The sequence below is a fragment of the Triturus cristatus genome, chromosome 2_1 (assembly GCF_964204655.1).
Source record: "Triturus cristatus chromosome 2_1, aTriCri1.1, whole genome shotgun sequence".
Lineage (NCBI taxonomy): Eukaryota > Metazoa > Chordata > Amphibia > Caudata > Salamandridae > Triturus > Triturus cristatus.
The window spans coordinates 630733156-630760397 of record NC_140581.1 but is presented as its reverse complement, the minus strand read 5'-3'; the positions used below and the strand labels follow the sequence as shown (position 1 = coordinate 630760397).

Here is a 27242-nt window from a genome sequence, read left to right as displayed (position 1 = left end):
GCTAAAAAGAAAACATAAGGAGTGTGAACAGTTCCCCCCTGTATGTCACAAAGCTCCTCTTGCGAGTATTCTTGCTTCTGTGTACTTCTCGACTCCTGCGATGGATATCCGGTGGCTTGTGTGTGCATTATCGCACGTGCACACCTACTTTGGCCAGAAGCGATAATAACTCGCATCAGCTGCAGGATTTGTCACAGCAGAGGGCCACGGGGGGGTCAGTGCTCAACAATGAATCTCAAAACAGACTATTGCTGCAAACTGACTCGGAAGGCCCTCCCGTGGCCATGCTGAACGAAACGGCCTGAGCAGTAACAGACCCAAAGTTCGCCTTTTCTCTTTGTGGCGTTAAAAACAAGTATTTGGGTGAACTAAATTAGTACTCGTCAGAAGTGTAAAATAAAACAGAGTAGGACTTCTGCGCGCGCCTGTTTGTGTAAGAGAGGGAGGATGAATAAAACCGAGAGGAGATGGAGGTGAGGAGGAGAGAGATATGGAGATTTACAGAAATTAAGGGGGGGGGGAGGAAAGAGGTTGAGAAGGGAGACAGAAAAGGGAGGGAGAGGACAATGAGACTGAAAGGAGACGCTGTAAACTAGAAAGAAAACTATGAGAGAAAGGGGGATAGGGAGACAGAAAGAAAGACGACGATGACAGAAAAGAGGAGAAATAGGAGGCAGAAGGCAAGAAAAAACGAGAGGCAGCAACAAAAAAAAAACAGCAGGCTGGCAGCGACCTGAGAAAGAAGGAGAGGAGGAGCGAAGAGAAGACAAGCTGTCGCCAGTGTGGAAACAATAGTGCGTCCGTCTCTCGCAGCGAGTAAAGCATCCAGTCCCCGCGTACACATCTTCTGTCCGTCCGCGTGCACATCTGGAATCCGTATTGATTCCAAAAGGCCCTTGCATGGTGAGAGCAGTGCATGTGCGCTGCTAACGTCAGGCAAGACCTAACAATCCTTATCCCTGGAGTGCCTTCTACCTGAATGAAAGAAATGTATGTGTGCAATTGGTGAATCAGCAAATCTAAAGGCTACTTGAGAACCAATGTAGACTTTTATTGACATAATTGTTTGAATTTTCATGGTGACAAACAGTTACTGTTGCTGAGGGGTAATGTAAAGATGTTACCAATTTGGAAACGTGAATGGAAACCTATTAAAAAAAAGCTTTGCACTAGATACAGCCTGATCTCAGATTGGTAAAAGCTGAAAACACTGGAAGCACTGAAATTTTTTGCACATTTTGCAACATATGTTGTGCAGCCTATCTTCTATTGTAAACAAAAACGTGTCTGACGGAATACTTGAATAAATCTCAGCAACCGGTAATTACTCGGGCCGCATCCCAGTCCCTCGTTATTTTGCACACTATGCCATTTCAGTTTGGACCCAGCCATATGCAAATCAGTCTTGCGCCTGCTCCAATGGGAACAGCCCAAATCGAATAGCCAGGCCAGGTCCTCCCTGAAATGGAAAACAAGCAATGCAGGACCAAGCTTTCCATCTATAAAGTTTTTGTATGCTTTAGTGTGTTGCCCTAAGTGGGACAGGTATGCCCAAACGTGGGTCCCATGCAAACTGTCACCGGAACCAAGCTATACCTGGCTGATGAGGTGGCATGGTGTGCAAAATAACAATGAATTCAGATGTGGCCCGAGTAATTATCAGTGGCTGATATTAAAGTATTCCACCCATCACTTTATTTAGTGTAGTTATATTTGTGCAATACATTTTTTAACTGTGTCAGTATATCTTGTACTTTGTGCATTACATTTTTTAAACTAAAGCATTAAATAGTCACTAACGCATTAAATATTCAGTCCTTTTTGTCAGACATGGACCTTCTAGAATATTTTGTTCTTTTTGGCTATGTGTCTCACCTACCTCATACCTCATTGTAAACAGGATCACCGTTACCACACTTTCAATGTACTTTGGTCTTTGTAAAACTTTGGATCACGTCTTCAAAGCAGGGAACAACTCATCTCCACACTTAACCCGAGAGACTGTCTAGAAGGAATGTAACCATTGTTGAAAATGTGTTTAGCTCCAATACAGAATCAAGATTTTTCTGCTAATATGCTGTGTTAAGTAGCATCAAAGGCCTGCTAAAGGTTTATCAGGACCGGAAATGTTGCCTTGCCCTTATCCCCTTTCCTGCAGCAGCTGCTCCCAAACGTTGAGAAGGATTAGTGATTTACCTGTAATCCCAGTTCTCATCCAGGGGTATACTCATCATACTCATAATCTATGAATAATCCCTGGCCACGTTTTTGGGGGGGGTGTGTGTGGGTGGTGTGTTGGTGGTGTGTTGGTGGTGTGTTGATGTGGTGTTGATGTGTGTTATACATGCAGCCTAAAATGTTTCCAACATGGCCAAAATTACATAGGTTTGCATTGTAAAACATATACCCTCCTAACCCATAAGGAAAAGAGGACATGCACTGAATAATTGTCATATACCAATGCTTTATTGCTACATGGAAAACTTGTAACTGCATGCATTCGCCTGTAGGCTGCATTGCAGAGCAATAATGAAACAAAGACAAAAAAACTGACACCTTGCCTTTAAGGCTTCCAAGGGTTAGGGTACCTTGCCTTTAAGACCTGCAGGAGACGCTCTGCTCCCATCATGCACCACAGGTGACAGTTCGGTCAGTTCTTTTTGACGGTGTATTATATATAGACACCCGAGTAGAGGATGCAATTAATATAGAACAACTCCAATAATGCTCGTCCGGGGAGGAGGGAGGGTCGCCTATGACTATGAGGAGTATACCCCTGGATGAGAACTAGGATTACAGGTAACTAACTAATCCTTCTCATCCAGGGGATACTTATCAATAGTCATAATCTATGAATAGAGTAGCAAGCCCGTACAAATTATCTTGCGGACGAGCAACAGAGTATACAGAATATGAAAAAATCATTACATTCAAATTGCAATCATGCAAACACATTCCTCAAAGAGGCCTGCCCTACCTGGGCATCGGCCTGTGCATCAGAATCTAGACAGTAATGGCGTGTGAAGGTATGCACCGATCGCCATGTGGCTGCCTTAGAGATTTCAGACATTGGAACATTGCGAAGGAGAGCTGTGGTAGAAGCCTTCCTTTGGTAGAGTGCGCTTTAGGTCTGCCTTGTAAGGTCTTGTTAGCTAACTGGTAGGATAAAGCTATACAAGAGACAATCTATCGAGAGATGGATCTCTTAGATGCAGCTAGACCGATGGTATTATTTATTAGTACTATTTGTAGAGAGCGTGGCTACCTCCAACGGAGGTTTCCCGGCACTAGCAGCACGAGCAATGATGTAGCCAGGAAAATAATAATGCTTAAGTCAGGTTAAACCACCACGTTTTCAGGGCTTTCCTGAAAGTGCGTTCCGATTTGGACTTCCGTAGATGTTCGGGCATAGAATTCCATAACACGGTTGTTCTTACCGAAAAGGCCTGGTCACCCATCCTAGCTTTCCTAAAGTGCAGAGTTACCAGTAGCTCCTGATGATTTGACCGCAGCGCCCTAGTTTGATGGTATTTCCGGAATCTTTGCTTGAGGTATAGTGGACCAGAACCTCTAGTTGCTCTGTAGGCCAGGGTCAACGCCTTGAACTCTATGCGTCTCTTAACCGGCAGCCAGTGTAGGCTCCAGAGGTGGGGGGAGATGTGGTGGCGATATGGCACGTTCCTAATGAGCCTTGCTGCCGCATTTTGTATAGTCGGCAATTTTCTAATTAGATAGTCTGGCATACCCAGATATAGACTGTTTGCATAGTCCAGCTGTGAAATGACTAATGCATGGACCACTGACTTTCTACAGTCCATCGGCATTAGATTAAAAATCTTCTCAAGGCTTTCAACTTCCAGAAACATGTGGAAGAAACCTGGCAAATTGCCTGATAGGTTAGAATCAAACTTAAATCCCAGATTCCTAGCTGAGGTTGCAGGCAGGGGAGGGGGATTCAGTTCTGAGGGCCACCAGAGTTCTGACCTGGGGGAGATGATGGATATAAAAAATGTACTCCGTTTTTTCTGCGTTTAACTTCATGCAGTTATCAGTCATCCAAGTTGTCACTTTCAGCAGACACCGCTTGAAGTTGGTGAATGCCGCCTCTGAGTGCTCCCTAAAGGAGAACACAAGCGGAGTATCATCAGCGTAGAAGATGACCTTTACCCCCAGTTGTTCAATTATTGGGGCTAAAGAGGCAAGATAAACATTGAAAAGAGAAGGGCTCAAGGAACTCCACATACCAAGGGGCTGGAAGAGGACACATACGGGCGTAGGAACACTTTCTGGGACCGTTCCTCCAAAAAGGAGCGGAACCAGCTTAAGGTAGTTCCCGTCACTCCCAGAGATGCTAGTCTTTCTAGGAGGATCTGGTGCGACACTGTATCAAATGCTGCGGATAAATCCAGCAGCACTAGCATCGCACAGTTACCTTGATCCACAGTTTCCCTTATAGTTTCCGCCACTTCCAGCAGAGCCGTCTCGGTGCTATAGCCCGACCTGAAACCCGACTGAGAATCATGAAGAAGTTTGTGAGACTCTAAGAATTCGGCCAGTTGTATTTGGACTTCCTTCTCAAGTACCTTAGCTGGCACCGAGAGAAGCAAAAATCGGCCTAAAATTCTTTAAGTCTGCCGGGTCTGCATCTTCTTTCTCCAGGATTGGTTGGACAAAAGCTGTTTTCCACTTAGTTGGGTAAGTGCCTGTTTTCAAAGAGGAGTTCCAAATGAAGTTGAGTAAGGGGTTCAGCCAAGAGGGTAACATTTTATATAACTTAGGTGGGCAAGGGTCGGCTGGGGAGCCGGACGCAACTTTGCACAGCTCCAGCATAGAGATATCTAGACTAAAAGGGCGAAAATCAGACCAGCATTCCACATGCTGATTCGTAGGCAAGGTCTTAACTGATGGCCTAGATGGAATTGTCTTGGGGAAAGAGGCATAGATAGTTTGAATTTTAGTCTGAAAAAAACTATCTAGATCTTCACATAAACTGGCTGAAGGGGCAATCGTGCTTTTTAAGGCTTGTGGCTTCAAAAAACCCTTCACAATCTTAAAAACTTCTCTTGAAGAGTTATCAGAAGCTTTTATTTGATGCGCGAAATATTCCTTCAGGGTGTTGCGTTTTAGTTTGTGGAATCTTTTTAATGCTGTTCTATATGTGCACTTGGCCTCTGGAGTCATACTTTTTTCGATATGATCGCTCGAGTAGTTTGCATAGGCTTTTCTCCTGGTGGAGTTCCGGCGAAAACCAAGGGGCTGTTGGTTTATTTCTGGCCACTTTCAAGGTTTTCATGGGGGCTACTTTATCAAGAACTAAGATAATCCAGTTGTCGAAGGCCAACACATCATGATTGGGGTCTCCTGTGAGTAAGGGGTAGAACCTGCCTCCAATTTCTTCTATCTTCAAACTCTAAACTGGGCTGGGTGGTACCAACCAGGCCAGTTAGAGTGAAGGGAACCAGTCGATGATCCGTCCAGGTCAGTGGTAGAGGATCTATCACCTTAAGGGTATGATCGTTGGAAAAAATTAAGTCCAGTGTGTGGTCGGCTGCGTGGGTAGGTGCAGACACCCTTTGTATCATGTTTAGCCCTGAGAGAGTATCGGCCAGTTGTAGGGCCGAGGGGTAATTATCATTGTCCATATGGACATTGAAGTCACCAAGAACTAGAAAGTTGGAGTATTTTAGGGATAAGTCAGCAATATCAAACAACTCCTGCCAATGAGAGGACAGGGAGTCTGGAGGTCGATAGACCAATAGTCCTGCATGAGAAGAGGTAGGAGACACTCTAATGCAAAAGGACATCCATCGCCTCTATGGATCCTACAAAATTAATTTTTCTTGACGAGATCTCCCAATCTTTCATAAGAATCACTGCCAATCCACCCCCGTCTACTATCCGCCCGGTTGGCTGCTGCCATCCTGTAGCCCTCCGGGATAGCCAGGCCTATATCGGAATTAGAGCTCTTTTAGCCAGGTTTCAGTTAAAAACATGATATCCCAAGAGTTCGCTTCTAGATTAAGCCACATGTCATCTGCATGTTTTGGCAGGGATCTGCAGTTAATTAAGCAAGGCTGCATCTCCAAGCAGGGTATCCGTGGGTATGCTGTAGATGGCAATGACCGAGCACCAGCCAAACTCCTGCCAACCTTCCCTGGTCGCTTCTCCAAGCCAAAAGTACAAGCATCACATTGTGGTCCCAGGTACTCCATCCTCCCCTCCCATGTAGAGAAGTCTATACACGATGGGTTCAAGCACCCCACTCGGGAAACGGCGAATGACTCCACTCCAAGCAATTCTAGCTACAGTGTTGGCTTGGGCAGCGTGGCTAGCGCTAGTCGCGTTCCGATCACGGACGGCCCAGACAAGCTTGCCTTTGGCGTGCCTTCGGCACGCCATCGGCACGTCCGCTGCACGCGTCCGCTGCACGCGTCCGCTGCACGCGTCCGCTGCGCGTTCGTTTGAGCATGGCACTTATATGCGAATTCCACCCCCGGAAATGCGAGTGAGAGGGGAGGAGCCACGTCCCTCCGCATCAATCGGCACAACAGCCGTGGCGGACTGGGGACAGGCACAACAAGTCAAGGTATGTGTAAATTAGGCAATTTTAAAACCAAATACAGCAAATACAGAGTAAGTTTAAAAGTATTTAAAAAGCTATTTCAGTTCCTATGAGCAGCATGCGTTGCTACTAACCGTTAGTGGAAGCATAGTTGATAAAGAGCCGGTCAGATTTCCTAAGTGTGTGAGTTTTGGCAAGGTAAAACTTCAACACTCTCCGGAGATCTAAAGAGTGTAATGATCTCTCAGGGGGAGTTGATGGTTTAGGAAAGAAGGTGGGCAGAATAATAACCTGATTGCTGTAAAAATCCGAGACCACCTTAGGAAGGAAGCTCGGATGTGTACGTAGCACCACCCTATTGGCATGAAACACAGTATAAGGTTCCTTACAGCACAGCACCTGAATCTCACTCACCCTGTGGGCTGAAGTGATGGCTACTAAAAAAGCAGCCTTCCAGGTCAAATGCTGCAAAGACGCCTTATGAATAGGCTCGAAAGGAGCACCCATCAGTTTAGTGAGAACAATATTAAGTTTCCAAGGCAGAGAAGGAGATCTCACTGGGGAATAAACCTTCCGAGTCCCTCCAGAAAGTCCTTGACCACTGGCATTTGAAAGAATGAACCCAGGGTAGGAGACTTTCTGTAAGCTGCACTAGCCGCCAGGTGAACCCTGATGGAGGGATATTGCAGGCCTGACTTTGCCAAGTATAACAAGTAGGGAAGGATCACTTGCTCCTGACCCTTAGTCGGATCAAAAGCGTTGTCCTTGCTTCCACTTGAAAGCATAAGATTTCCTGGTGGAGGGTCTCTTTGCTTCCTTGAGAATGGTCATACAGTCAGCAGAGAGGTCTAAGTGTCCGTATTGGATGACTTCAGGAGCCATGCAGTCAATCGCAGAGACGAGAGGTTGGGATGAAATACTCTCCCCTCGGTCTTGGTCAGCAAGTCCGGACGGCAGGGTAGCCTCCGGTGTGGAGCTTCGGACAGCTGCAGGAGGTCCAGATATCACCACTGGCGAGGCCACTCTGGTGCTATCAGGATCATTCTGGTGTTGGTCCTGTAAAACTTCTGTATGACCGCCGGGATCGGAGGGAGTGGCGGAAAAGCGTACAGCAATGTCTGCGACCATCTGATCAAAAGTGCATTCCCCCCCCCGTGATCCTTGTTGTGGGAATCTGGATGTGAAGACGGGGCATTTTGTATTTGCTGCGTCTGCGAACAGGTCGATGGCTGGCACTCCCCAATGCCGAAAAATGTCCTGAGCAACTTCTTCGTTTAGCACCCAGTCGTGCGCTTCTACGAAGTCTCTGCTGAGAACATCTGCCTGCACGTTCAAGGTTCCTAGAAGGTGAACGGCTACGATGGTAAGACTCCTCGCCAAAAGCCACTTCCATATGGTCTGGGACTCCAGAGACGGGACCCGTGACCTGGTGCCTCCCTGCTTGTTCGGATAGTACATTGTTGTTGTGTTGTCTGTTTGAATCTGAATGGAGCTGGACTGCAGGGACGGGTACAGAGACTTGAGAGTCAGATGGACTACCCTTAGCTCCAAGAAGTTGATGTGATAACTTCTCTCTGTCTCCGACCAGAGACCTTGTACCTGAAGCTGGCCCACGTGAGCTCCCCAACCCTTCAGTGAGGTATCTGTAACAACAGTCTGTGTCGGAGGGACCTGATGAAAAGGGACCCCTTGCAGGAGATGTGAACGTTTCATCCACCATTTGATGGTGTCCCTGGCAGCCTGAGGAAGAGAGACACGATCTTCCCAACGGCCTGACCGCTGTGTCCATTGATCTTCGAGGGACTGCTGTAGAGGCCGCATATGAAGTCTGACATTGGGCAAAATGAAGATGCATGAGGCCATCGATCCCAGCAGGGATGACACCAGTCATGCTGTGGGATATGTAATGCTGAGAAGAGCACGGCACTTGATCAACATTGATGACAACCTCTCCTCCGAAGGACACATGCTTGCTCTTGCGGTGTCCAAGGATGTGCCCAGATAATGTATCTTCTGCGTGGGGTTGAGAACAGACTTCTTGTAGTTGGCTTGCAACCCCAGGAAGTGAAGCAGGTTGAGACAGTAAGTGAGATGGCTCTGGAGTAGTGAAGGTGTGGAACTCTTTAGGAGCCAGTCGTCTAGGTAGGGATAGACTAAGATTTTCCGCTTGCGGAAGAAAGCAGCTACCACCGCCATGCACTTGGAGAACGTTTGGGGGGTGGATTTGAGCCCGAACGGAAGTACTCGGTACTGATCGTGCTGTTGAGACATCTGGAACCTGAGGAACTTGCGATGTTTTACTGAAACAGGAATGTGAAAGTAGGCGTCCTGCAGGTCCATGGCACACATCCAGTCTCCCTGGTGAAGATGTGGGAAAATCTGGTGCAGGGCTAGCATCCGAAATTTCTCTTTCCTTATAAACCTGTTCAGCAGGCGCAGGTCGAGGATAGGTCTGTACTCTCTGGCTACTCCTCGTTTTTGGACCAGGAAGTACCATGAGTATACCCCTTGGTTTCGCTGGTGAGGCGGGACCCCCTCTATGGCCTTCTTGGATAGGAGGGTATACACTTCGTTTTACAACAGTAGATTGTGTTGTTGAGGAAGGCACTTCAATTGTGGGGCAACTTGCAGGGGAGGGGGACTTGAACCTCAGCAAGTAACCATGCTGCACAATATTCAGCACCCATCTGTCTCTTGTTATGGTTTCCCACTCTTCCAGGTGAAAAACAATACTTCCTCCTACCGGAGTGGCAAACGGGTGCGGAGGAATCAATGCCTCACTGTTTTGAAGGCTGCTTGGAGGAGGACTGCTGTTGTTTATTGTTCCCGCTTCCTCTGCCAGGACGCTTCTGCTGGAATTGGGACCTCTGCTGGTTTTGGGAGGACCATTGAGGGGTTTGAACCCTCTGTTGGAAGGGTCGCTTGTCGTTCTGACGAAAGCGTTTACTAAATTCCTTCTGCTTTTCCAGTCCAACAGCTTTGACCGTGTCTAGCTCGTTCTTCATCTTTGTCATCTCCTCATCAGCAAGAGAACCGAATAAGGAGGAGCAGTTAAAAGGAAGGTTGAGGATCTTCTTCTGGGCGTCCGGTTTAAGACCTGTGAGTCACAACCACGCTGAGAGCCGCGAACAGATGCCATGAGAATAGCCGTGTGCGGCGAGATCTGAGGCGTCTGCTGCCGCGCTGATGATCTGGTTGGCTACTAAACCACCCTCCTGAAGGATCTCATGGAAGTCTTGTCGATCTTCTTTGGGAAGCTGGTCGGTAAACCTAGCCAAGGAGTCCCAAAGAGATCTGTCGTAGCGCCCAAGAAGGGCTGACGCACTTGCAATCTTCATAGATGATGCAGAAGTAATGCACATCTTCCTGCCATAAGAGTCCATTTGCTTACTGTCCTTTTCTGGAGGAACTGAAGCTGATGAGGCTGCGGAGTGCGCTTTCCTGGCGGCTGCCACAATGACGGAATCCGCCGGAGGATCAGATCTGAGGAACAAGGGATCCTGGTCTGGAGCTTTATACTTCTTTGCGATCCTCGACGGAACTGAACCCAGTGTGGCAGGGGTGAGGAACGTGGCCATAGCTGGTTCTATAAAGCCTGGCAACAGAGGTAGCAGAGGTCTGGGTGCTGTATGATGGTGCAAAGTATCAAAAATAATAGATGTAGGGACTACAGGAGTGTACAAACTGATATTCAGTTTCTTAGCTCCTCTGCCAAGAACATCAGAGATAGTCCCAATGTCATCAATGGGAGAAACCCTTGAAGGTGGAGTAGCTGAAAAGGTTGGCGAGTAGTCCCGAACAGAAGACCTCATGGAAGAAGACCAGGTGGATGATCTTCTGCACCCCCTCTTGTGTGAAGGTTCGTGGCGCGAGCTGTGATGACCCCTTGACCGTGATCGGCGTGTAGAAGGCGACCGTAGTCTCTTGGAAGGCGACTTTGAAGGTTTTGCAGGGGCGCCTCTATTGGGGTCTCTTGAGGTTCTAGAGGGTGAGTATGTCCGAGAGTAGTCCGAGCCCGGACTTCTGCAGTCAACTGTTCTGACGCCCTACAGCCACCGAGACGACAGACCATAAACCCTGTTTTCGCCACCTCTAGGAGTTCTCTCTGGAGAAATCTGCACAATATTCAGCCCTGGAGATGATGACTGGGCCCTTGATGTCGAACGGGATCTCGACGTTGATATGCGCCTGACCTCCTCAGTGGCCTCTGCAGTTTTGTCTCTCGACGTCGATAGGGTTTGTGTCACCTTCGCCGTTGATCTGTGCGGCGATCTGCTGTGGGAACGTCGTCCTCTCGACATTGGTCTCGACGTCGACCGCCCGCGGCGATGGGTGGACCTCGACGTCGGCTGCAATGGGGGGGATCTCGACATCGACCTCCCATGACGCTTCGCTGACGTCGACCTCCTCAACGTCGACTGATGTGACTTCGACGACGCTCTCGACGTTGACATGTCCACTTGCGGCATGGTCTTCGCCGGCGAGTCGCTCGACGCTGACCCCCTCGAGGGTGGCGGAGAATGCCTCGACGTCGACGGAAGCCTCGACGTCGACGGGGCTTTAGCAGGTCTCTCTGGGCCCACAGCCTTCGAGCCCGAAATGCTGTGCCTCGACGCCGACTTACTGGCATGCGGCGGAGAGTCTCGACGTCGAGGCGATGACTTGTCCCTGGACGCTGAAGAATGCCTCGGCCTCTTAGACGGCGAACATTCAGTAACCTGCTACTTCCTAGACTCAGGGGAGGTGGAACGACGCAGTTTTCGGTGTTGCTTGCTTGAAGAGGGAGTTCTGAAGTCTCCCTGTCCACCTCCCTGCTGGCTTCTATCCCTCTCCAGCTGGGCATGAACTTGATGCGTTCTCTGTCACGCAGAGTCCTTTTAGAAAACTTCTGGCAATGATAACACTGGTCAGGGGTGTGTGAAGTTGGAAGACACACAATACACACAGAGTGTGGGTCTGACAGTGCCATTTTCTAATCACAGGAAGGACATTTCCGAAATAAAGCAGGCATTCTGACTGGAAAAAAATTGGAAAAAAACAAAAAACCAGTAGAATATACCTCTAGGGATCAAAAACTGTCCAATTTTCAAAGAAAATGTCAAATAAATCACTCTGTCAAAAAACTGAAGAGCTCAAACTCCAGGATTCTCACAGAAGGAGCCACAAAAAAGAAGTGACCTAACTGTCACCTGTGGTGCATGATGGGAGCAGAGGGTCTCCTGCAGGTCTTAAAGGCACGGTACCCTAACCCTTGGAAGCCTTAAAGGCAAGGTGTCAGTTTTTTGTCTTTGTTTCATTATTGCTCTGCAATGGAGCCTACAGGCGAATGCCTGCAATTACAAGTTTTCCTTGTGGCAATAAAGCATTGGTACATGACAATTTTTCAGTGCATGTCCTCTTTTCCTTATGGGTCAGGAGGATATTTGTCTAACAATGCAAACCTATGTGATTTCTGCATTTTTGCCATGTTGGAAACATTTTAGGCTGCATGTATATGTTTTCACATACATACATACATATATATATACATACATATATACATATATATATACATACATATACATACATATACATCACAATCGTTATTTCACCATACCAGAAAAGACGATGCCACAGCCACGTATTCTCGTGAAAAAGGAGTTGTACTCCGAAACACGTCGAGTGACTGGCTAAACAAGATTGAATAAACACGCTTTGAAAAAGGAATACGTGGCTGTGGCATCGTCTTTTCTGGTATGGTGAAATAACGATTGTGGTGGAGATTAGGGGTTCGCGTCCCCGCCACAGCCCACCGCTACAAGAGGCTTGGGTTTCTTCGCGATCAATAGTTGTGGATATACATATACATATATATATTTATTTATTTTTATTCATTTTCTATATACTCCGGGATCCCGCACATGGGCGGGGATTATTCATAGATTAGGACTATTGATGAGTATTCCCTGGATGAGAACAGTAGTTTCTTTAACTGTCTGCAACACAGTGGCCTGTTGGATTCAGTGTGAAAAGAAATCTGATACTCCACATTTTTTTCCAATCCCGATGTTAAAAAAGCAGCTCCTGTCATGGGTCGATAAGTGGCAAGAGAGTTTGGATTCATGCTTGCCTCTTTTTTTTTTTACTAGAGGTGTGATCTGAGATTATTCAGGGTGCTGAGCACCTTACCAGCAAAGGAAGCACTTATGATGGTAAAGATGATGGTCAACAACGATAGCAGTGAGAAGATAATCGACCTCAGATTGTGAGGTGGTAAGAGAGGATGAAGACTACCTTCTTCACCTTATGATTTCTTTAATAGCTTTGATGGAGCCAGATTGAACAGCCTGTGTGATCTTAAGGACCCTGTCCTGAAAGGAAGTCAAAGTGCATCTCCACAAGGAGATGTTTTATCCTAAATATTAGCCAAGGATTAAAGCACACCTTGCTGGATATGCTGGACATCTTCAACAAGCAGAGAAGCAACTCTGAAGACTTGCACACATTAGTGCAGACCTATGGCCCGATTACCAAAGGGTTTTAGCTATTGTGCGTTTATGTGAAAATGGATATGTACATATTGGGCCTACTCCTGAAAAAGGAACAACTGTTCCACTGATATTCCTTCTGTATCTGGAATGTGGTCAGTATTGGCTGTACTGTGGTTACATGGTAGAGAAAACAATGCCACTTAAATATTCAAAGTTGAAGACCGCTCCATCTGTAGAAGTTTAGACCCCGCCGTCTTCGACTTCAAACATTAAGTAGCATTTTTCGCCTCTGGTGGATAGTCGATGTTAACCTATCTCTTCACTTAATGTTCCATACTCTCACATTTTCATTCTCCCACTAAAATCTGTGCCTCACTTTTCTTCACTCCCTGTCAGAGAACCAACTGATCTTCCCTCCCTCAATTCACATGACATGACTATCCAGCAAATCCATCTCTGCAGATGCACATGCCCAACCAACCCCATTCAAGTTATCCCATGCCTATAAAATGAGAGCTTAGTCTGTAACCAAACATTCAGTAGTGACCGTCAACTCAGAATATCTAGCCCTCCACTTTAATAAAGTGACGGAAACATGGGTTATTTGGTCCACGAGGATCAGTGCGGGTTCATCCCGGGTCATAGCATGTCCATGAATATTTGGCGTTTAGCGCACATAATTCATGAGACGCATGCAAAAACTGAGAAGATGACACTGGTATCCATCAATCTCGAAAAAGCTTTCGACACGGTGGACTGGGGATACCTACAAGAGGTGCTAAGAGTGGCGGGGTTCGGACCTCGGTTCTGTAAGTGGGTTAGAATACTGTATAGGGAACCAAGTGTCAGGGTCCGGCTGGGTCAGACTAGGTCCAAACAGTGGTTGCTAGAGCAAGGCACACAGCAGGGGTGCCCCCTATCCCCGTTGCTTTTTGCCCTGGCCATAGAGCCTATGGTGGTATGGGCCAGACGGGATCTTGACCAATGGGGAATAGGATTAAGGAATTGTACTCACCTGGTCTCGCTATATGCGGATGATGCATTGTTTTATGCTGTATCTCCCCGGAAGGTGATCCCCAAGCTACTGCAGCTTTTAGATCGCTTCGCAGAATATTCAGGATTGCTCCTTAACAGGCAAAAGTCTTTGGTGTCCCGCTGGCTGGGTTAAAGGGAAACAACACTGAGGAACTGCCCAATTTAGGGTTGAGATGGGAAACAGGTCATTTCCGTTATATGGGAATACAGGGGGAGCATGCGGATGCACAAGCACTCCGCTTAAACATTACTAAGGTACTAGAGTCCTTGAAGCATTCAGTAGCCTTTTGGAACACACTACAGCTGTCCTTAATGGGCAGAATTGCGGTGGCAAAAATGGTGGTCTTGCCTCATTGTCTTTACGCCCTGCAAAATTCAATGTGCAGCATCCCCATGTTGGTATTTAGACAACTGAAATCAATCTTGATATCCCTTTACTGGGTGGGGAAACGTAGTACAGTGGAGCTGCAGGTCCTTTCCAAGCGCTATGAGGAGGGGGGGGGCTTGAGGCACCCAGATTGGACCAATACTATTATGCAGCACACCTTCAACATGCGGCGCAGTGGTTGGATGAGGGAGACAACTGGGAGAAGCGCCTACTTAGCGGCCATGTGCATCCAGAAAACCTTCCTGTTACACTGATGCTTCATGGATTCAGACGGATCAGCAGCGTTCTATCCATAGCGCTGACAACCGACAAGGAACATGGATTAATTCCTATGCCTAACATCATTTGTTTTGCGCATGAGGTTTTTGGATCCCCTCGAGGACATTCCAATAATTTGGATGCCCCCCACGCTACACTCTGCAAATTATTGCGGACATGTCACCCAAGGGAACAGTGACCTGGCGTGCTCATTCCTGGCACCAGGATTAAGTTGCTTCACACTATCCCTCTGTCATGAAGAAGACCCGCAAGCAGAGGTTCAAAGTTACCCTCTTCGCATACGCCGGGTCAAAACGTCAACGCAAATCCCCAAACAAGGGCCTGTACCACACCTTATCACCCTACCCCATTATCGGATGTTGCATTTATGCACCTACAGAATTATGATACATTTGTTGTAGGAATTATGATGTGGACAGGCCTTACTGTACAGGTTTATGTTGTACTTAATAACCAGTATTGATCTAAAACGAAAAACTACTTTGACTTTGTACTGCCTTTACTTTGTAATGTTCCCCTCTTTTTATCTCAAGCAAGAGCACTTCTCCCTACACTTCTCCCCTTGAGCCGCCTGTTTATCTCTAAACATACATGGTAATGTCTTTACCATTTCCTTGTATTCCTTTTGAGAAATACAAAAATGAATATATGTAACAAAAAAACAGTGGGTGCATTCTCTTTTTATTTTTAGGGTGTGAATTGTTGAATAATTTCTAGTCTAGAAGTATTGATTACTATTTAACCAGCCCAGAAAAAAAAAAGAAATTCTCTTCCTTTGTGTTTTTCTAAAGTAGTCTAGGACCATCTGTTTTTCATATTATACTATACCCAGGTCCTTTGACAATTATTGGGTTTCCCCATTAGTTTGTAATGGTTATACTGATGGAGGGAGCAGGTGCAAACTCGGATCTACCATATGTCGTTAAGCAGACAGCATTTTTACGGCAAAAGATTGTGGAACATGTGCTTAGGCACGCACCATTCCACCGGGAGTTAAACATCTGGCTCTTGGTCCCAGTGCGCAAGATGTTTGAGGAGATGTCCTTCTGGGCTTTGTCTGGTGAATGCATGTACATTAACACGTAAAGTATCCTGCAATGCACGCCTAAAATTGATACATTATAATTTCCTGCAGAGGGTGTATATAACCCCTGCGAGACTACATCGTATAGATCCAACTCGTCCCCATGAATGACCTAGATGTAACAGGGCCCAAGCAGGGTTTTTGCATTTGGCATGGGAATGTTCAGAGGTGCATCAATATTGGAATAGTGTGGCAGCGAAGGTGTGTGGGGAGTGGGTATCCAGGTGGCGGCTAATCCAGCGCATTGTCTCTTGGGCCAGATACCAAAGCCAGGAGACATAAGATGGCCTATAAATTGCTACAATTAACCATGGTTCTGGTTAAACGGAGGGTAGCTATACGCCAGATGAGAACCAGAGTGCCGAAATTGGAGAGTTGGATGTAGGTGAATGGTCTCTTGTTGAAGAACTGCACATGAAAGCATGCAGGAAGGACGATGAGCTAGCCGAGGATATCGCAAGTTGGAGAGAATTGTGCAGGGAGTTTCACAACCCAATAGGAAATGGTAATGATCAGAACAATACCTCTGATAGTAATAGCGATATGTAAAGTAATGGTCTTCTTATGCTGTCCTACTGCATGATGTTTGAGGTATCCACATTTACTAGTAGGACATGTACTTCCTTATGCTTTTTTGTCATAGATGACGTGCTTGATTGATGTGTCACTGGAATCTGCTATTTCAGAAAAAGGTCTGGATGAAGATTCTTTTGTAAATTGTGTATACAACCATCCCGTTGGGGTTTAAAAATGAATAAATAAAGTTGTTAAAAAAAAAATAAGGTGATGGAAATTCTGATGCAGCCTAATGATTTATTAACAGCCTGCCATGGTGAGAGGCTATCTTTACTCATGAAAAATGGCTTTGATGTTTGTTTCATACTTAGGAAACCTCTCCCTCCCCAGCCCTTGCAATTAAGTCAACGTAAGTTTCGTTCACGCTCTCCACCCAATAATTGCTCTGGACACTAAATATAGTTCGCTGCTATTATAACGGGTACTTTTTTTTTACCTTTAGAGTTTCATAATGATTCAATTCACATCCCCTTACTTTGTTTAGACTTGAACCCAAGACCCACGTGTTGCATCCAAAAGCTCCTACTCGCCCAAATACTTTTACCATGTCTTAGCAGTTAACACCAACATTAAGCCAAGCACCCTTATTGGATGCTGCATACTAAATATTGTACCCTCAAGTCCTACTCTGCATTTTTCCACATTTCGGTCACTTTAAACTCCCAGTGATCCTGCTCCATCATTTTATCCCCACTATGTCCATGAAAAAGTGTCCAATGTTGTTCCCCCAAATCTTCTCAAATTACACTGCCAGGTTCAATTACAACCTCTCCTCTATCCCAACCATGGGCACTACTTGCACTCTCAACCTAGTCAACCAACTCCTTTAACTCCTCAGCGGATGCCGTCTGGCTCCAAACTATCATATATTATACTGACAAGCATCACCTTGATCTATCTCAGAACTTTAATCTCTCCTCCCCCTTCCCAGGCACAACACTTATACAAACCCCTATCCATCACAAAATGCAAAACGCCAAACATCCTTGGACAACCTCCTGTAATGCTCGAAAGACTGCTCATCCAAGTCTCAAACTTCAATAAAGCTACCTACCATAACTACCTACTCTAATTCCATGGGACCTCTTGGGGTCTTCCACACAGCCATCTATGTCACAATCTTAGCAACATTATAATCCATGGGCATCAGCAGATGTAGCTCAACTCTTGTGATTCTCATCATTTGAAAGGCCTTTTCTCTAGGCCCTAGAGCAGACAGTGGTTCCCTAGACAGCATTCTTAGAAAAAGCTGGCCACGACAACTGGCATCTTTGGGTCTCAGGCATTCCCGCGTTCCAGTGGGTTCAGGACCTTATGTCCGCTGTACATTGAATTATTAATAAAGTATCAAATGTTAAGGTCCAAAACTAGGTTTCAATAATTTAAACATCTGCTTAACTTCTAGTAGCTTTGACAGAGCCAATAGGCTTAACTTAGGAAACACGTGTAAGTCATTTAGAAGTATTAAAACAGTTAAAAAGTCAACAACACCAAACAATAAAATCCCACTCCACTTTATAATAAAAGAGTAAAATTTAATAAACGAAATGACACCAAAATAACAAAAATCCAATATATAGAACAGGAGATATGAATTTTAAGACATTTAGGAGAAAAAGTGTCACGAAAAAGTAAAGCGGCACAAGAAAGCAATGTTCATGTGTGACCAGGATGTAGGCATGATTTCAGGCTGACTGCCTTAGAGTGTGGGTCAGATACGCCTGGCCAGTTAGTCCCAGTCAAAGTTTTTACCTTCTGACTCATCAAGCAGGGCAAAGCAGAAGGCTGTATCCTTCAAAGTCAGATAGACTTAGAGGGAGGTCTCGCTTAAGCCCTTTATTTTAGCCGAAAAAGCTTGGAGTAGGAAAAATCCAATTTCATGCCCAAGGACATCGTCTTGCAGGCTGGATACTTTTGCTGCCTTCACCCAGCGAATTTCTACCTTCAACTTAGTCACTTTTTTGGCCCTCTGATTACTCCAGTTGGACAAGGCAGCACACTGCACCAGGAAAGCTCACACCAAAGTTGTATAAGCTTACTGTAAGGGTCGGGTGAACTGAATTTTAAGGCGGCAAAAATCTCCAAGTGGGACCAACCCGATTTCCTTGCTCTAAGAGGTCACGCATTGGGCGTATTGACTTGGGTGGTTGGTCCTGGTTCTCCAGAGGTCCAGCTGTACAACCTTTTTCTAAAGCCAAATTTTCAGAGTTTTCTGGACACCACCAAGGCTTGCAGGATATCAGGGACAGCACCTCGGGATCACGAATCACTCCAGCTGAGGCCACCAGCAAGGTCCATTCCTCTTCCATGGCAAATAGTCACTCCAGAAAAAAGGGCTTCTGCAACTTTTGATGTTCCTGAAGCCACAAAGGAGGTCAGTCACTGACCCTTGGAGTCCACTTTTTTGTGATGGGAATAAGGCAGGAGAACATACGGCTCTTCAGATCTCCTCACAGATATCAGACAGCAGGTTCAATCCTCTGCTGCTCTTCTGCAGATCCAAAAAGTGTTCTGCTGAGCTGTGAGTTAGGTCTTAGCTTTGTAGGATTCACTATCTAGTGGTTAGGGAACACTGCTGAAGACTCCCTATTTTAAGGAGAGTCCAAGATAGCGCAGCCCTTCTGCCCCTGAAGGGAGCCTGAGCGTCAGCCATGGGTGGGATAAGGTAAATGAGCAGGGCTTCCTCTCAGCTACACCAAAGTTGTTCTAATGTCCAATCAGCTACAGAGGGAATAAAGATCAAATGCTTCCTTTCCACAGGTTTCCCCTTATACTGGACTGTGAATGGATAGGTCTCATCTTTTTAAAGTAAATTAAAATTCTGAACCCTCACAACTGCTCTTTCAGGGCGCACTGGAGTCAAGTATCTCACCCCCCAACCCACCCGGTCACCAGGGCAAACTATTGTCTCTGCTCTAGGAGCAGTTTTTACACTTCTTTAAGGTTATGCACTTGCAAGAGCAGCTGCTGACAGGCTAATGCAAATTAGCCTCCAGGAGCTTCGGACAGGGAAAAGGTAGCTTTCTAAAGGTTACTTTTCCTAAACATTTATTGAAAATTTAACTTCAGCATTGAATTGGATTTTTAATAATTAAAGGTTTTTTCACTATGAAAAGGGGTAGGTTGACATGTCAGGCTGAAGGTTTAAATTGAAGCAGTCAGGCTACTTTGGTATGCCTGTAGCCATGATTTCCTTGTCACAATGGAACTTCAGAGCACGCATATGCCATCTTGTGGAACAGATTAATTTTAATCTGCTTGGTGCAGGGTACCCACTCTTGCCACGGGTCCTTATCAAGTAAGGAGGAATCAACAGTGGACCGAAGTACAAACCATGGGTAATTTAGTAAGCATTCAGAATGGGTCTCCATCCAACTAGCACAATATAATTACTCAAGGAAGGAGCATGCTCGAACAATGGCTACATGGATTTTTATAGGGAAGATCACAAACAAGGAACGCCCAGAGATAAATAGAACTATGGAAAGAACACACAAATGAGTTAAGGCAAGAATCTGACAGCCTCGGTGTCTTGTACAATTGCTACGTTTTAAGGCTGAACACCAAAATGTGCTATTCTGAGTAGACCTTACTCAAGGATTAACTATTGCCTGAAAACCTTCGAGCAAGCTGACTCTGCATGTTTACACAGCCTACAATGTCCCAACCTGCGATTTTTTACTCATGTTTATACACAGATGCGGTGTCAAAAAGAGAGCCAGGCTGAAAGTAGGGCATGGGTGAAAAATGGATGAAGCATAGCTTAATCAAAAAATTAAAGAATCAGATTTTACATTTTAACAATCTGGCATGATCCACCAGCAGGATGCAGGAGGCCATGGGACCCAGCAGCCTCAGGGCCATTCTCACCGAAATCTGGGATAGAGGCTGAAACATCAGTATCATAGCCCTAATATCCCAGACTCGCTGTTAGGGAGGATAGGCCCGAAACTGCACTGTGTCCAGAACAGCTCCAATGAAAAGGAGCGTCTGAGAGGGAGTCAGGTGTGACTTTGGCACGTTGCAAGTTAACCCCAGCGAATGCAGGAGGTCCACCGTAGTCTGGAGGTGGGAGATGACAGCATGAGGCGAACCTGTCTTCAACAGCCAGTCGTCTAGATAGGGGAGGACTGGAACCCCTAGTCTGCGCAGATGAGCTGCGACCACAGCCATCACTTTCGTGAACACTAGAGGGGCATTGGTAAGGCCAAAGGGGAGCACGGTAACTGAAAATGCTCATAGCCTACCGTGAACCGTAGGTAACGTCTGTGGGCTGGAAGGATGGGGATGTGGAAATAAGCGTCCTACAAGTCCAACGCCACCATCCAGTATCCAGGGTCGAGGGCAGATGGGACCGGAGCAAAGGTTAGCATTTTGAAGTTCTTCTTCCGCAGGAAGCCGATGAGGGCCCTGAGGTCTAAGATAGGACGCAGGCTTTTGTCCTTCTGGGGCACCAAAAAGTAGCAGGAATACCACGACCTACTTCTGGCATAGAAACGCTTTCGATAGCTTCCTTGGCCAAGAGAGCAAAGACTTCCTGGCGGAGAAGTGCCAAATGATCCTCCTACATGCGATCTAAAGAGGGTGGCATGGAGGGATGGGTAGCCTCGAAGGGGAGGGAGTAGCCCCTTCGGACGATCTGCGAAACCCACCTGTCTGACGGGATGGATTGCCAGTGGGGGAGGTGGAGAATCCTGCCACCTACTGCCCATTGATGGGCCTGAAAGTTCAGACTAGGAGGGTTTGGAGGCTGCTGCGGGGGGTGGTTGGACTGGCCCGCCAGCTGGTTCCCAGACTCATGTCGCTGGGTCCCACGTCCGCGGCTACACAAGGGCTGAGTAGCTTGCACGACCCGGTGGCTGGACTGGGCCGGACGTGGTGAGGCACCCCTTCCGTAGCCACCAAAGGGGCGAAAGGCAGACTGTGGGGGACGGGAGGACACAGCGAGGCCCAATGATCTGGCCGCAGCCCGAGAATCCTTAAAGCGTTTTAGCGCCGAGTCTGCCTTGTCACCAAAAAGGCGACGGCCATTGAAGGGCATGTCCAGCAGAGTTGACTGAACATCCCCCGAAAAACCAGACGTGCTCAATCATGCGTAGCGCCGAAAGGCTACTGACGTGTCAATCGTTCTGCCCAGTGAGTGGGCGGTATCCAGTCCACAGTGGATTGTGAATTTTGCCGCATCGATCCCATCTGCCACTGCTTGAGAGAGAACAGCCCGGGCCTCCTCCCGGCTGCGCAACCGTATCCCAGATGGTATGAGAGTAATGGCCCAAGAGGCACGCGGTATTTACAGGCTGTAGTGCTAAGCTTGAGGAAGAGATCATGCGCATCCCAAGGTGACCCAGGTTCCTGGAATTTCCTGTCCGGGTTGCGGAAGGGAAAGCACCCTTGGATGAAGAGGCTTGGACCACCAATCTCTCGGGGGAAGGGTCTTGGGTGAGGAAAATGGGATCGCCTGGGGCCGGCGGGCTATCGTTCATTTCACAGTAGCCCCTGTGCTGGGCTTAGACCAAGTGCCCAGAAGTAAGTCCATGAGGGCTTCATTAAAGGCTAAGAGGGGTTCAGAGGAAGTTGCTGCCGGTTGCAGCACCTCCATCAGGAGATTAGTCCTGACTGCCACTGAAGGGAGCGCCAGGCCCAAAGCCTCAGCTGCCCTATGCACCACCACTGCATAGGAAGCTCCCACCTCCGTAGCCATGGTAGGGGGAGAAAGCATGCCAAGGGCTGGGGAGGGATTCAGACCACTTCCTCTCTCCAGTCCGGTTCTTCCAGCTGGTCTGCCAAAGGGTCCACCCTCTGGGCAATATGGAACATGTGGGATGAACAACGGAACAAAAGTACCCTCGGGCGTCAGATTCGACGTTGGTCCGGCTCCAGGTCCATCTCAGGGATGAGGATGGGGACGGCGTCGACAGGGGGCACGGTGTCATCGCCGTAATCGTCACCGGGGAAGGTCGAGTAAGGTGGACCAGCGTCGATCTGGATCCAGGCCTGGATCCACAAGGGCCCTCTGGGGCCGGAGCCACTGGCATCGAAGGCCTAAGACTCCCACCGGCTCCGTTGGACCTGAAGGCGCAACAGCGCAATCGGGCTGCCCAAACACACAGTGGAGGGCTACATAGAATGTACGAAGCTGGACAGGCGACGCTCCAGCTCCCGGAAACAGAGGGAGGCGCAGAGTCATCCCTGAAGCAGGTGTCGGAGACGGCGCCATAGAGGAACGACGCTCCGGATCCCGCGTCGCGTCAGTCGACCGACAGGGAGAATGCGAAGAGTGACAGTGCTTCTTCCCCTTATGATTTGACTTACCCGACGAGTGCGAAGACTTGGACGAGGTGTGATGGCTCCGCGACTGGTCTCGAGACCTTCCCCTTGAGCGAGACTGGGAGCAACGCGGAGCCGACTGCCGGGCCTCCAAAAGCTTTCAAGACCGCTCCCGCAAAGACTTCGGGTTCATGGCCCGACAGTCAGAGCACGACTTCGGGTCATGATCGTGCTCCAGGTACCAAAGGCACACATGGTGCAGATCCATCACGGACATCAGTTTGTGGCAGGAGTCACAAGGCTTGAAGCTGGCCCGATGGGACATCTTCATGCACCAGGAGTCGAAAACTCAAAAAAGATGTCGACAAAAGTCGAAAAAGTTTAGTCAAAAAATGACTAAGGGGCAAGCTCTCTCCGGATCTGCGCTAGGTTGGCACGGAAAAATAAAGAACTGACAGCGCGCAGGGGCGGCGTCTATGTAGACATCGCAGCGTCATCCCGGCGAACACAACGCCAACAACAGACACGGTGTCGACCGACGCCACCAACCGACGCGCAGGGGTGCCGCTAAGAAAAAGATTCTCCGGATCCAGCCTGATGCCTGGGGGTAATTCTAAGATAAGGAATCTATAACTAACAGTCTCTTTCAGATAAGTGACAATCCTCAGGAGCCAAAGGGGAAGGTGTAACTACGAGACATGCAACACAGCCTGCTATCAACTGATGGCAAAATTGATGATTTAGACTATATATTAGCCAAGCTGGATAGACAGGCCACCAGAATCGTAGGAGCGGAACAGTGGATCTCTGATGCAGAAGACAGCCTGAAACAAGTCTCTGATAAGTGCCTGAATTTGTAGAAGGTCCTAGTGGTGATAAAGGCCAAAAATGAGGATCTTGAGGGGAGATCCCACAGTAATAACATGCCCATTCTAGGGATATTGGAATCGATGAACCGTGGAAAGATTAAACTATTTATAGCATCAATGCTGACAATCCTCTTTGGAGCTCACAAACTATCTTGAATGTTGTTGGCGGAATGGGCACACCACACTCAGGAGCCCCATGCACCCGATCATCGCAAAGCTTCTTAATTGTAGAGACGAAGACAATACTTGGCCTAGCTAGGGGAAAAAAGAGTTCAACTACCAATGAAACGTCGCTTAGGTCTTCGCCCCCCCACCCCCCCTGACTCCAGATCACTGTACCGGCCACACGCAGGGAATATCTATAGATAAAACACCAACTACAAAAAGCTGAGATCAATTATGCCATGTTATATCCCGCAAGCCTGAGGATTGACCATCAAGAAAAACAAAAGAGCTTTACAATTCCCCTGGCAGCATCACTGTACTTGAAAACTGTCCCTGAGCAATATAAAGAGGCATGTTGATCGTAGTCAGATGATGAGAATCTCTAGCACAATATTGGCAGTTTCCTTCTTGCTTAGGTCTTAAAAACTGAACCCAAAAGGGGTCCTGCACACTTATTTGTTTGTGTTTTCCATATTTGCTAGCCTCAGTAAAATAGGCCATTTACTGCAAGATGACTTTTTTGCCTTCCCCGTTGACCTTTTCTATATCTTTATGGTTGTGAACTTACCTGTCCTTTGGCTGCCTCCACTAAGTTTTGCGGGCACCGATTCTACTCTTCCGAAAGTTTCCACTTTGAGTCTTGAATTTGTATTTTATTATGTATGAGATTCAGAGGTAGGCTTTTAGAATCCATTAGCATGTTGAGAATAGCCAGTGTGGGAGTTCTGAGTGAGTAGTTTTATAGCAACGATTTTTCTATAGCCAGGAGTACACTTTACACGGATGATAATCACACCGTTGCAGCACACTAAAGAGCTCATGGGCAATGGAAATACATAACAGGATGCACTCAAATGCCCACTACATTATACTTCCTCTCCATAATAGTGACCACTGTTAATTCCTCACGTGGAATATCCAAGAGCTAAACAGCCCATGCAAAGCTAGGCAGGTCTGGGCCTACTTGGCCATGCACAATATTGTTGTGGCACAGCTCCAAGAAACTCATCTCACACCTCATTCTTAAAAGCTTCTGAGCACAAAGTGGGCCTCACGCGTATTTTTTCCTCGCACTTCAGAGGAATTCACCTTAAACTATGTGGCCAATTCACTGCCATTTTTCAGTCTTAAAATGTGATGCAATAATTTAATCCCAGAGAGTGATCTAAAACTATGTCTCGCCCTTAGAAAGCATTTAGACAGCAAACAACGAGCCATAGAATGCAAATTTGTGTAAGAATAGACAGGAAGTCTAATTAAATTATCTAGGTAACGCTTTCTGTACTCAGAACAGGTACAGAAAGGACCAGACATGCGTCAGTGATTTTTCCAAATCCCACTTGGAAAAGACATTCGAGTGGCTAAATGTGGGCCAAACTGGGAACCTGAATCGTTGGTTGACATTTCCCATCAAGAAATACTGTTTCACTTTCAGACACTCCTAGACATCATTCATGGAAACCACCTTAAAATATGTGCCATAATAAACTATCAGAATCAGAAAAAGCAACTTGAAATCATTGGTTAAAATCTGGAGAATATTACCAAAAAAGTTGTCACCTTTAGAGTGAAAAGATATCAGGCAATCACATAGTGGCCAATTCTCTACTGGTTCATTCAAGATGACGACTTCTTCAAAGATCACAACAACAATGTACTTAAATAAGGAGAGGCGTTCCAGGATTTCCTTCATTGGTTTAGATTTTGATTTCTTGGCCATGGCGCAGATTCCAACAACAATCTGCCGCTCTGGTGGCTACAAAAGAAAACAAGACAAATATAAAGTATTACAAATAATATTTTCACCAGCTTGAGAAAGAAAGTACAAGGAGCATATTACATTTATTAGTATAAACAAAAAATAATACCACCAGGTGCTTTGAAAACAAAAATGAGATCTAGGATAATGTTAAATCTATCTTCAGCAGTTGCAGGAGAGACAGAGAAGACATTCTAGGAAGTTTCATGAGCCTTCTTCTAGAATGATGGAAAGAGTTTATTTAGGCCCTCTAGCTATTACGAAGATGAGGGATGCCCCTGTACAGACACCCTAAGGTCACTACCACATGGAGTAGTTTTTAGTCTGCCTACTTTACAATGGCACAAGGTACCAATCTTGAGCCCCTGTTAATAGGATTTATATCATGACACGCTTGGACAAAATTACAAACTGACCTGAACTAAAATTCCAGCTTGCAGACTTCATACTTTTTATCTCCAGGATAGCAACTTCGAACCAAGCTCCTCTTGCTTAGATTTCTAATACTGTGGTTTCAGGCAACACCCTTAAACATAAGACTCATCTAAACAGTGCCCAGCCTGAATTCCTTTCCACCCGTTTTAAAACGCTGTCTCCCTCCCAAAGACCAGAACTCCATTCAAACAGCTACTTTCATCCCCATAAGTTACTGCCACTCTGCCTGAACCTTGTCCATTACCACCCTCCCTTCCATTGCCTTAACGAACTAGGTCAACATCCCCTACTTCTAGTATGCATTGTATCCCACCAACTGCTCTTGGCTCCAACATTTTCTAGTAGCTCTGTTCAGACTACACGAAAAACATGCATAAACAATAGGAGTGGGGGGGTGGGCATGGCGAGCCATGCAAGATGGCAGAAGCACTCTAGAGAGCTCAGAGGCTGCAAGCTAGAAAACCGACCTGTTGCCTGGATGTGGAGCCTCTTTGATGTCCAGATGGACCTGTGACACACAGGTGACCCGCCCACAGGGACCTGTCCCGGCGCATGTTGATCCGCGAATAGGCCTGATCTTCTCCTGCAAGAGCAGCGTTGACAGCTTTGGGCTGAATGAAGCAGCCAGGCTGACTGTGGGGTTGCAACCGGGCCCGGGCCACGCGGATGTAAGTGGCATTGTACTGGGCCCTGGTGATTACTCTGACCACCGTCCTGGGGTGGGGTGCATTAGCAGGGGAGGCCTCCGGAACCGGACATCGTCCCTAAAGGCCCATCCTATACAGTGTGGGGGACTGCAGGGGGTATCCCCCCCAGGGAACATCCCCCAGGGCTTTGAGAAGGCCAGAGCATCGGCCTAGGACATTCCAAGACTTCAGGAGGGGCCCATCGGACAATGGTCGTCCATCTGGCCTGGCCATCGCCAACATGGACGCAGGAGCGAGACGATGGGACCGGGGACTGCTAGTGCTGGCCCCGCCTTAGGGGACACCTGGTAGGGCTCATAGCAACATTTGAGGGGAACGCTGGTGAGAAGTTCCCCCGCAGTTGAGTAACCCAGAGCAAATTCCCAGGACACATGGGGACTAAAAAGGAGGCACAAATGGACTATAGCCCTACATCTGGTCCGATCAGACTAACATGCGCGGTGACGCCTTGCCGTATAGTGATGGAGATGATCATGGTATTGGAGGAGGGGTCCTGCTGTGACTATGGACCTCGCCTCCGTTGCCTCCTCCGCCAACTCCATGCCTGACAAACTCGATCGGATACGGTGGAAATCCCTGTGTACCGCTCCACACTGGAGTGCAAAACAGACACCCTGGCCCTCGACCTTGGTGTCCTCAGAGAAGA

General features: G+C 47.1%; 1 protein-coding gene across 2 annotated transcripts in view; it reads right to left on the bottom strand.

Moving 5' to 3' along the window:
* Window positions 1–27242, bottom strand: part of PPIP5K2 (diphosphoinositol pentakisphosphate kinase 2) — a 1583220-nt gene that overhangs the window by 1384470 nt on the left and 171508 nt on the right. Inside the window, exon 3 of one of the 2 annotated variants that reach the window (XM_085632565.1) lies at window positions 25241–25451. In XM_085632565.1, the coding sequence (XP_085488691.1) occupies window positions 25241–25451 (211 nt within the window). The remainder of the gene's footprint in view (window positions 1–25240; window positions 25452–27242) is intronic. The other variant, XM_085632566.1, reaches the window with a different exon arrangement.